We start from the raw sequence: 11,355 nt of genomic DNA, 5'->3' as shown, positions 1-11,355 counted from the left end.
TTAGGAGCTCCCAGGGTGGGTAACTCTATAGTTTACCGAGGCCACTGACAACACTATGTACCGCAGGGTATCAGCTGTTCAGCCCAAGTAATCAAGTTATAGGGAAAGAGGAGGCGGGGACAGGCACGCAGGGACTCACCCGACCGAAAGTCTACTCTGAGCCTGGCTTGTGTTCACACGCATGTCTCACTTACTCCTCGTGCCAACCCTGAGGACACAATCAACAACCCCGACTGCCCTGCTCCTCCTCCTCCGGGTGGAGGAGGTCGGTGATCAGAGCTGCTGAGTGGAGAGTAGCCATGATGGGATGGAGATGGGGCTGGAATTCATCTCTGTCTCCATCCCTGAGTTCAGCTCTGTCCCTGTGACCCCCATGCCCACCGGGGCGCCCCAGGCCAGCCCCGGCTTTGCAATAAATCTCTTTGGAGGGAGGCGCCATCCTGGGAAGGAAGCCCTCCATCTCCCCCAGACTCATTGGGCTCCTTTCCTCGCTGGCGTGTTCTCCGAGGAGGACAATGTCAAAAGTTGGTGTTTTTATCTCAAACTCTTGGGGGGGGCATCTCTCCAGACTGCAGCCGGCTCAGGGGCGCCATTTTGGCTGCAACCCCGCCGAGTTTCATTTTCACTTTTTTATTGAAAAATCGAAATCCGGGGAATTAGAGCCTTTCCATATTGATTCTTCAGGGGCAAGTGAAAATTACATTCTGTGCAGGACCCAGAAAGTGCCACGCCGAGTGGTGACAGAGCCGACGCCGGGGTGACGTGGCGTGCGGGGCAGGAAGGAGCGCCCAGATGTGGTCTCTGTGTCACCTTGTCAAGTGACAAAGTGACAGCTAATTTTTGATTCACGCCGAAAGGATTCCTGGAAGTAACATGTATTTTATTGTTCCTTTTTGTTACTATGTCAGGGATGGAGGGGGTGAGTCCTCGCATGGCCCCTACCTACCCCCCAGCCTGAGACTTTTGGGGTGCGAAGAGAGCCAGCCCTCCTTCTGGCTCATCTCATCTCTTCGGGGCCCAGCCAGCTCTGGGCTCAGCTCTCGCTCTGCTGCTTACTACCTGGATGCCCTTTTGCAAATGAATTTCTTGAACCTCCGTTTTTTTTGTTTTGTTTTTTTTTCAACCTGAGACTTGGAGATAATAATAATAGAGACAACCACATAAGGTTCCAGTGAGGACTGAGTAAGTATTTGTTGGCCGACAGAGTGACTGTAGCAGGTCACCCACCTGAAGCACCGGGCCTGATGAGACAGGGGTCTGCGGGCCGCGGCCACGTCCCATTCTCGTCTGGGCCGGTCCCCCAGGAGAGCAAAGGATCCTGGGACTCGTGGCCCTTGAGGCGGGTGGGCCCGTTGGAGGGCTGCGCTGCCATCCTGGGCTTTATCTCCCTTTTCCCTGTTCCGTCAAAGTGAACACCTCCTAGCTGGGCGCGGGCGAAAGCTGTTACACTGCCAAAGGTGCCCTCTGAGAAAAGACATTCTGTGAGTTAACGTCTGGAAACAATTCCTTCTTTTCTTCTCGCCTCCTCCTCTCTCCCACCCTCCGCCGCACCTGAAACATGTCCTGTCTTTCCCGTTCCCATCTGCAGGCGGATTGTTCACATCAGCTGAAGCCCTGCAAGCGATTCTGCAGGAAACGAGCAGGCCTCGGAGGAGCAGAGGGAGAGCCTGGGACTTTTGAACAGACATGTCAGCAGCTGGGGGTGAGATGCCCACAGCAGGCAGGGGGGCGGGGCGGGGGCCGAGCCAAACCGCAGGGCGCCTCTAGGTGTCCCACGGGCACCCCGCTTTGAAGGTAACCCACCGACCCTGGCCTCCACAAACATTCCGGCCAGATGTGCAGCCCCTGGCGCGGGGAGGCCAACAACTGCTTTGAAGATGAAAAGCCTCCCAGCACTGCCACCGCTGCGAGCTGGTGAAAGGCGAGCTCAGCCGGAAGGGCCAAGTGCAAAGAAGAGGAGCAGCGAAAATGCTGGGGGTGGGAGGAAGGGGCGGGGTGGGTGCCTGCGCTTTGAAAGGCTGCCATAGAAAGTCTTGTTCAATGGATCCTCTTCCAACCTGCCCGAGTGCAGCAACTGGACGTGGCATGTGACAGGCGCTGCAGACAGATCACGTTTCACGCACGCAGCTGTAATATCTGGCGCACAGGTGTTTGGTTCAGTGTCTGCCAGCTGCTCTGCAGCGCCCTGCTTCTGGGATGGGGCGGGGGGCGGGGAGGGAGAAACCCTCACACTTGTTGCTGCCAAAAGCGAGGAGGGGGCTGGAAATTCCTGCCACCTGGCTAAGTGCTCAGCGTTCCAGTCAGTGCTCGAGTCCCCCGTGCCTGCCTCTGAGGGTCCCTGGGCCTCTGCTCATGTGGTCTCTGGGGACAGGGACTGTGACCTAATGGGAGAGGGAGCAGGGTGACTAGGGAGCTGCCAGCAAGCTGGACAGGGCCCCGGGGAAGCCTGGGAAGGGGGCGTGAGCCCAGGCGGAGGAGGCCACTGGGAAGACCAGACTTCAGGTTTCAACTCCACCTCCAAGTAATTGTGACATCGCAGCCAAGTTTCTTAAGCTGTCCGGGCCTCAGTTTCCTAATCTGTGAAATGGGGTATGTAACACCTGGTGCACAGCCCTCGGCCAGGAATTGCACATGTAAAACACTTAGGGAAACAGTGTTGCTAGGAAGGTGGGATGGGGCAGGCACTCCCCAGGCTCCAGGGCCACCGCCCTGGACACCTGTCGTGTGAACTTGGCCCAGGCACCACCAGTGTCTGACACGGATCAATGTCTTCCTGCTCTTTTTCTGTTCCCGGGGAGGAAGAAGGTCGGCCATGCAGAAATCTGAAGTCCTGGAGAAGTGAAGCAGTGGGCAGTTTGGGCAAGGATCCCTGACCCAGCCGTCCAGACCATGTCCTCCGCTGTCCCTGGCCAGCAGGTTCCAGCCTGAGATTCCGCAGGGCTGTGCCTGTTACATGTGGACGCGTCTCCCCCATGCTGGACGCGTTGCAGCCCGTGGCTGTGCCCGCTTCGCCCACCGCTCTGTCTCCGGCACATTCCCCGCACAAGGGAGGGCTTGATGAACGTTTGCTGCAGGGGAGAAGGCGTGAGTGGGTGGACGAGCGGGGCGGCGTTCTCCCTGCCTCTTCCATCCCTATTTTAAGGACGGAAAACATGCATGTTCAAAAGATGGACAGTGGCCACATGCCCAGCCCAGCATCACCCCCCAGCCCTCAACCCTCCCCCGTCCACCCTTCCCAACACTACCCTGTGTCCTGCCTTCTTTGGCCCCTGGCTTCCTGCTCCGTGGGCGTGCTTTGCCTTGCCTTCTCCTTCTACCTCCCCTGTCGGTCCACACCTCTGTCTCCGCGGCCCCGTCTCTCCCGGGTCTGGGGAACGAGACAGCTCCGGTAGGAGGGACGTTGCAGGAGGAAGAGCAGCATGATGGGAGCCCCAGGGCGGGGCCGGGTCATGCTCTGTGCTTCGGCCATGGCAGCTGACGGCTGTCTGTCTGAGGTTGCTTCTTGGAGGCTGCAAACTGTTGAATGAGCACCCTGTGTTTTATATTCCTGATGCGTGTATTTAAAAAATACCCATCACAGCCCCATCTCTTTCCTGGAGCCATGCTGGGCAGGGGGCGTGCCTCTGCCTTGGTCCTTCCTGACCTGCACGCTAAGCCCGCTATCTCTGCCAGAAGGGCCTCTTCTAGCTACAGCCCCCCACCCAGGGCCCCTCTGTGGCCATGGCCAATGTCCATGTAGATTTCCCCTTTGGCAAGGGGGAGCAGTGTGAGGAAGGGGGACTGATGTTTATCTAGCACCTGTTATGTGCCAGACCCTGTGCTAAGTAAGCACTTTCTAGTCATTGAGGCAGGTGCAGCCACTCTCCCCACTTTACAGACGAGAAGACTGAGGAGCACCGATGCGCATTCTGCCCACCGTCACAGGGCTGGTAAATGGCTGGGCTGGGGTTTGGGTCCTGGCTTGTCAGATGCCTCAGCCTGTTCTTCCCATGTCATTAAGTCAACAACCTTATCCACCAACTTGAACTAATAGCCATGGTGGGCTGTGGGCCTGCATCCTTTCTTTCTAGGTAACAGTGTCCTCTTGCGGGATAATGCCATTCATTCATTCATCCATTCACTCACTCAACAAGTAGGTACTGAGCACCTACGGTGCACTGGGCTCTGTTCTAGTAGCTGGAGATGAAGTGATAGCCTGGACGGACAGAGCTTACAAGACAGTGGAGAGGCAGACACTGAGTGGGCGAGCTCGTAACTCAATTAGTCGATTGTAATTGCACTGAGTGCTATAAAGGAAAAGTGCTGGGAAAAGCTTGTCTGGGAGGAATCCAGGAGGTCTCCCCTGAGGAAGAGCCTATATTCCCATCTTTGCTGTCCACTGGGCAAGTGACTCGAAGGCAGTGATTTGGGGTGAGGACGGGCCAGGCTGATGGGGAGGAGCACCCAGATCGTGCCATTTCAGACGGACGTGAGCGCTCAGGCACCCCCTGTGCCTCGCATTTGGCTCTGGAGGGAGTGACAGCTTGTTTACAATACCCAAGGGAGGAAAAACCCACACCGGAAAGAATCGGTGTCTCGGCCCCAGCCGGCCAACGTGGCACCACGGCTTCTGATTGGGTCTGTATTTTTCCTGGGGCCCGAGGGATTGTCTCAGTGACCCTCACACATCACGCCACCAGGGATGGAAAATCTCTTGTTCAACCATAAACAGAGCACATAATACAGTAATTGGCAAATAGGCACAGACAGCTAATCACCTTTCTCTTTCCTCTTGCCCTTCCCCTGATCCTGTTCATGGGACACAGTCCCCATGCTGTCCCTCACATTTTTGCTTTGTCCTTGAAAAGAGACCTATCAGCTCCTAGGAATCCTTGACTAAATCCAGGTGGAAGCTCTCTGTCTCACAGGCTGCAGAGCCCTAAGAAGGGGTGGGGTGGCAGGCATGGACAACCCCAGGCTTCCCCAGCCCCTCCCTCCTGCCCTGAAAACGTTGGTTTCTGCTGGACTAAAACACACCCCTGTCACATTCGTCATTATCCTCCTCCTCCTCCAATGAGGTCCGCAAATATTCCTTTCCTGCAGTATTCTGAAGTACCGCCTCCTCCTGGTTATTTTGGCCAAAGCTAGACATTAGGCCTCTGTTGATTTTTGCTCCTTCCAAGGAATGAGCTAGCTAGGGGGATACAAGAAATGCTTAGTTCACTTTTCCTGTTAATGAAGGTTTTGGGGCTTCACAAAAGACCAAAGCTGCCCCTTCCCATCAAAAGTCTGGGACCCCTGGTTTACAGAATCTTAACTTATAGCAGCCAATCCTCTGGGTGAGTTATGATTTGGCCTCGGGCATGAGGAGGTTTAGCTAGATTTAGCTGTTCCTCATAATGTCCCTTCAGCTGGTTGGAAAACCAAAGGGTTCACTTGCCGGCTGGCTGTGGCCACAGGATGCAAAACAATTGGTCAGGTTGCTGTTTTCAATGTCTCCAAGTGACCGTCTTGGCTGTTAAACACAGCCTTGGTCAGGGCTCCTGTCTCTTCCTCTTGGTTTAATTCACTCAAACCAAGTTGCAGGAAGACGAACGTGGATGAAGTCTCTCGTTGGGTCGTGATGCAATCAGCGCCTGCCAGGAGAAGAGGAACTTCTGGGGCGACCTTGGTCCAAGGAGTGGGCAGATTGTCCGGAGAATGGATCAGAGTCCTTTTTCCTTGAATAATTTTGCTGGGGGTTGTGGCAAGCGTTCCAGCGACACAAAGCCTCACTCCCCGCTCCTTGGAAAACCTGTTAACATCTGGTGGAACACTATGTTTCCCAGAACACCATCTGGCCAGCGCTGGCCTAATGCATCGAGTCCACACCTCCGGGCTGGGCGATGGAGTCCCTCCGTTGTCTTTTCACAGCTCAACTCCCAGCCTCCTCACCCCTAGCTCTCCACATCCACGGGGCCCTGGGACACTTCCCCAGCTTCCGTCTCAGCCTTTGCCTCACATCGGCCTTGCTGTTGAGAGAGCCCGCCCTTTGCCACTCCTTGGTTGGGGCTCGTCCCACCTCCCTCCCTCCCTCCCCCTCCAGGGGACTTGCTTGGCCAACTGTGATCAAAGTTCATTCTTGCTGCCCTGGGTGTCAGGGACCACAGTTCCCGTATAATCTGAAAATGTGATTTTGTGTGGCTTCCGGACGCAACAGGCGCTCTGAGAGACGTCTAGGTGCCCCTAAATATCCGAAGGCTGGGAACGTTTCAGTGGCTTTGGGGACAGAATAGTGGAGACCCGGCTGTCCTTGGAAACACAGGCTCGGGCCATGGGGACTTTTGCACTTTGTCTTCAAGCTACAGATTTCGCACTTATGCTCAGTGCCTGGATTTCCACTTAATCTGCACTGATGCTACGCCTTTTCTCTCTACAAAAAGCTTGTGATCCTTGAGTCCCCAGACACGTGCCGCCTCCCCGCTTGCTCTGAGCTGTCATAGTAGCAGGTGCCCCAGCGGTGCTGGGGGCAGGGCGGCAAGAAGGATCAGTGGGGCTGTGGCTTGGAAATAAGAGGCCATCGCTGTGGGGGAAGTTCATTGTTTGGGAGGTGGGGATGAGGCAGGCATGTGTGTGTGTGTGTGTGTGTGTGTGTGCATGTGTGTGTGGGTGGGGGGCAGGTGCTGCTGGCCCTGGGAGCCTGCTGCGGATGCGGCACCAGGTCTGAGTCTCCAGCAGCTCAGCCTTGACATTTGTCCTCTCCCCTGAGTCCTACTCAGCTCTCCCCCACGCCACTCTGTTCTCCTGCCTGAGTTTCAGTTTCACTGATGAGCAGGCGACAGAAGCACCTCCCTACTCAGTAAGAGGCTCGCTGGGGAAACACTGGGCATTCAGGACATTCGTCTCCCTGTCTCCAGACTTCTCTGCAAACACGTCAGCTTCGGTATTCCAATGAGTCCCATGTTAGCTGAGTTGCTCCGAGGGACCCGACTGGCGGGTGTCCAAGGCATCTGCCTCTGGTGGAACTGCTGGAGGACAGCTCCCACGAAGGGACCCGACCCCTCTCGGCAAGGCTCACCTGCAGGCTGTGCAGACTTGAAGGGCATCCCGGGGAAGAACTGTGGCCCGGCAGCATGGAGCCTGATCGAGGCTACGGCCCTCCGCGCCCCCTGGCCGCTGGTGTGAACCGCAGTCCCGATGAGTCAGAGGAAGACGCTCCGCGTTGCAAGGGAATGACTGAGTGCGGGCGGGGGAGGGGTGCACAAGTGGCCGCAGGATGGCTGTACTCCCAGGGACTAAGTTTCCACAATGAACCTCAAGAATGAGTCGTGCTGGCTTCCCATCTCCTCCTTCAATGCCTCCTTTCCCCTTGGAGTGGGGCTAGAAGAAATGAGGAGACCACCTGAGGAAGACTCGCCCTCCTCTGCCTGGCTGAGGGGGCCACGTGGGCAGCATGTCTGCCTTTAGTGGGAAGCCGAACCTCCTGCCCCGCCCGGCCTCTCTCACCTGCCCTCCGCGTGTCCTGCTGGCTGCCCTGAACCCTTCCTTCTGTGGGGTGGGGACGGGAGGGGAGCAGGCCCGGGACAGGGACAGGTGTTTCCCTGCTGCCACCGTGCAGGTTCCCTGGGGCACAGGAAATAGCAGTGATCTGTGTCCTCCTACACTCTGAGCGCCAACCAGGTGTCACCAAGCCCAGCAGACAGGGGACGCTGGCTAGCAAAGCAGAGAAAACTCCTCTCCGTCTGGGGCAGGGGCAGGACACCTGCCACTTTGTGCTGCTTCTTTCCTTCCATGGTTAAAGCGGGGAGCCCCAGGCCCCTCCCACCCATCCCCTGAGGGATGTGTCCTCACCCTGCAGGGGTCCCCACCCCTGCGCCCCCTCCTTCCTCCTCCTGGTACTGGGGTCGGCCGGTTGGTTTCCCCAGCACTGGGCCTGCCACCTAAGCCACTGCCTTTGTCACTGGGCCTGTCCCCGTTGCAGCATTAACACTGTCACCTAAGAGCCCATTTCCCTGGGGACAGCTAAAGGATTCCAGATTCCTCCGCTGGCTGTTTGTCAGGACCGATTTCAGTCCGTCACGGCGGTTGTGTGCAGGACGGTGCAGGGGGGCCACGGCTGGGAGGCTTGGCGTCCGTCCGTTCCTTCCCAGCTGAACAGGCGTCACGTGTCAGCCACTGACAGGGCCCCGAGCTCACAATGTCAGGGGACCCCAAAATGCTGAGGGTAGTGTCCCTGCTCTTAACGAAGTTTGACATTGAGAGAGGCCAATGAAACAGACACACCAGTACCCGCAGGCAAGGCAGAGCAGGCTAAGCGGCCCCAGAGGCTCCACGCAGCTTTGGGAAGGGGAGCTGGGCGGGCTCCTTGTGGGGCGGGGACAGGTCCAAGGACAGGTAGCAGGAGCAACAGGCCTGGGGGCAGCCGGGTGTGTGAGCAGTGGCCACCGTCCCTAGGGGAGAGTTCTACAGTTGCGAGCAGCCCCTGCACAATTCCCAATCCCCGCCCCCACCCCAAGCTCCCGGCTGCTCCTTACCGCCCTTGACCACGCGGAGGGTGCAAGGTGTGTCTGGGGAGCCCAGGGGGCGGCTCTGCGTCTCAGATGGAGCCTCAGACTTTCTCAAGGCTGGAATCTTCGGGAATGTTTTCCCGTATATGCTAAGCGAGACAGGGGTCCTTCAGAATCTCTGTTTTCCTGGGAAATGCCACTGGTAATGCTGAAACTCTTTCCACAATAGGAGATGACCAAGTTAAGAAACAAGAGCTTCCTTCCCCCCTTTTTTCCTTTCTGGCAGCATCTCCCCTCTTTCCCCAACAAGTAGACTGGTGCAGGTGAGCTAGCATTTCATTTTTTTCCCCCTATAGCCATTCTGCATCTCCGATCATTTCTCTGGCCTCTCTTTAATTTGACAAAGACCCTCAATGCTGCAAATTACGTGATTCGGGACAGGCTGAGCTAGTGCTTATTGCAGTACATCCCTCCTCCAGGGCCAACGAGCTCCAGTCCCCCGGCTCCTCCCCACCCAAGCCACGTTGGGCCTGCAGATCACAAAGCCTCACACTGTCGTCCCTCCCTCCCCGATCAGCCAGGCCCAGTAGGGGCCTCTTGCAGGCAGCACTCTGTGCGTCTCTGGGGAAAGGCGGTCCCTCTCCCTCCAGACAATTTGGCAGGTGGAATCAATAGCCGTCCAGTCTCCTGGGAGCAGGGCCTTGGTTCATTCCAGCCACGCTGGAGCCGCCCCACCTGGCCCGGCCAAGGGTGTCTCCTTTGAGGGCAAGGTCAACGCCACCCCTGGGTGGGGCTGGGCAGAGGAGAGGTTCTGAGGCTACAGAGTTGACAAAAGGACTGGGAAGGGACAGTGACTGACTTCTACCCTCCTCCGCTGTCCCAGACCCTGTGATAGAAAGTAAAGAAGGAAGGAAAATATCTATGGATGTGAAAAAGGGCTTTGATTGATCGATTGATTGAAATTGACCTGTAATGTTATATTAGTTTCAGGTGTACAACATAATGATTCCACACTAGCGTATATTATGGAATGGTCACCACAATATGTCTAGTTAACATTCATCCCCCCACATTGTTCCAACTTTGTTTTCCGTGGGATGAGTGATTTATTTTGTTTTGATTACTTGGCTGAGAGCTACTGGCCAGAAGGAGATTCGTATCTTCACTGCGACAAATCTATGAACCAGGTGTGAAGGAGGGCGAATGTGAATGTATCGCCGTCTCCGTGTGTCCGGGTGCCGTAATCATGCACTTTTGTCACACTGACATTCTGTGGCCTCCCTGAACCTGTCTCCCACCTGCGCCTGCCCACGTGCCCCTGAGTGTGCCATATGGGAAGCACTTTCACATTACGTAAACACACGTGTTGTGCGTTCTTGCCACCAACATCCACCCCTCTTTTAAACTTCGAGTCTTTTTGGAATCACCTCAAATTTAAAAACCAAAGCAAAACAAAGCTGATTTTGGAAACTCTTTGAGAATTTTGGCCTCCTCCCATGATGACCGGATGCCCTCGCCGTTGGAAGGCTGGGCCTCCCTCCCTCCTCCAGGAGGGTGGGGAGGGACCCACCTGCTGTTCCAGCGTCCTCAGCCTGACTGGTCCAGGTCCGAGATGGGTAGTGTCCTAGATGGCTAAGGCGGCCATAATAGCATACCACAGACGGGGTGGCTGAAACAACAGTTTATTTTCTCACAGTTCTGGAGCCCGGAAGTCCAAGGTCAAGGTGCCAGCATGGTCGGGTTCTGGTGAAAACTCTCTTCTTGGGGTGCAGACAGATGCCTTCTGGCTTTGTCTAGAGAGAGAGACAGAGGAGGAGGAGAGAGAGAGAGAGAGAGAGAGAGAGAGAGAGGGAACTCTCGGTGCTTTTCTGACGAGGACACTAATTTCATCGTGTGGGGGGGCGTCCTCATGACCTCCTCTAAACGCAATCACCCCCCAAAGGCCCAGCTTCCAAATACCATCACACCGGAGGCCTTTCCATGGCTTTTGAGGGGACAAGACTCACCCACAGTGTGCAGCTTTTGTGGGTTTTAGTGTTGCCCCTGTGTGAGTGGCAAAGATGCGAGCCGACCTGCCGGGGTGCCTGTGGTGTGCAAACACTACAAGAGGTGTGTGTGCAGTGTGATATGGCTTCCACCCCCACCCCAACCACACACACGGTCCCCACGGGTCCCCACCGAGCTGGCCCATTTGTCCTCATCTGCAGATGAGAACCCTGAGGTTCACGGGTGTCAACGGGTCTGAAGTCCCTTCTGAAGGCAGAACGGAGGCGTCACAAGAACGCTACCTCCTGTTTGCTCACCTAGTCTCTTTGTACCAGGCATTGTGAGTCTGGAACCTTCTTCCTAAACAGGAGGCCGAGATGGGAAAAGCAGAAACGTGGAAAGCAATGGGGAAGCCACTAAGGATGGCCGCACAGAGAGACGTGCCACGGGCTGGGTTGTGGGGTGAGACTGCTAGCAGCGTAGTTGGGACAAGTCGTTTGCTAGAAAGAAAACATCACCCCTGATTCCTTCCACGGTTTGAACTTGAGCTGCTTCCCTCCTGAGGGCCAGCGAACGCACCTCCTGGGGTCAGGGAGAGGAAAGCCCAGGAAAGCCGACGTCTGTCCCGGTGGCATTCCTCGGCTTACCACTGGCCCCCGGGCCCGATCGGCACCTCCTCTCCCGGGTTCTCAGCCTTTCTTCTCCTCGAGGGTGATTTATTGAAGTTGTTACTTGTGGCACTTTAGCTGCTGGTTCCAATGGCGTCTCCCCTTAAAGAATCTTGGCCACAGTCATAGCCTCGAGTTTCTGTTTTTAGAAACAGCAAAACAACATGAAAGGACAGTGCCTCTCTGATAAGGAGCCACCTGATAAACATCGGCTTCCTACCATTGCAGCTGTGATC

At 56.2% G+C, this 11,355-nt stretch overlaps 1 protein-coding gene across 1 annotated transcript; it reads right to left on the bottom strand.

Moving 5' to 3' along the window:
* Positions 1-1,814: 1,814 nt before the first annotated feature.
* LOC123831971 lies at positions 1,815-7,751 on the bottom strand. Its single transcript, XM_045859346.1, has 5 exons — positions 7,725-7,751; positions 7,465-7,581; positions 7,037-7,338; positions 3,337-3,516; positions 1,815-3,132 (listed from the first exon to the last, which is right to left on the bottom strand). Exons 1-5 carry the CDS (start codon positions 7,749-7,751, stop codon positions 2,763-2,765), a joined length of 996 nt encoding a protein of 331 aa, XP_045715302.1. The 3' UTR covers positions 1,815-2,762.
* Positions 7,752-11,355: the final 3,604 nt, after the last annotated feature.

Source organism: Phyllostomus hastatus, unplaced genomic scaffold, assembly GCF_019186645.2.
Source record: "Phyllostomus hastatus isolate PE091 unplaced genomic scaffold, TTU_PhHast_1.1 phas_contig_148, whole genome shotgun sequence".
NCBI lineage: Eukaryota > Metazoa > Chordata > Mammalia > Chiroptera > Phyllostomidae > Phyllostomus > Phyllostomus hastatus.
This window is presented reverse-complemented; position numbering and strand designations above follow the sequence as displayed.

Bases quoted from the DNA above. Each gene is read 5' to 3' on its own strand.
- LOC123831971 (XM_045859346.1), bottom strand. From the start codon at position 7,751: ATGGAAGGAAAGAAGCAGCACAAAGTG. The intron at 7,339-7,464 runs GTGAGAGAGGCC...CATTTCTTCTAG, and splicing joins GCAGGACACGCGGAGGGCAG to CCCCACTCCAAGGGGAAAGG. The intron at 3,517-7,036 runs GTGAGCCTTGCC...CTCATTCAACAG, and splicing joins CAAGTCTGCACAGCCTGCAG to TTTGCAGCCTCCAAGAAGCA.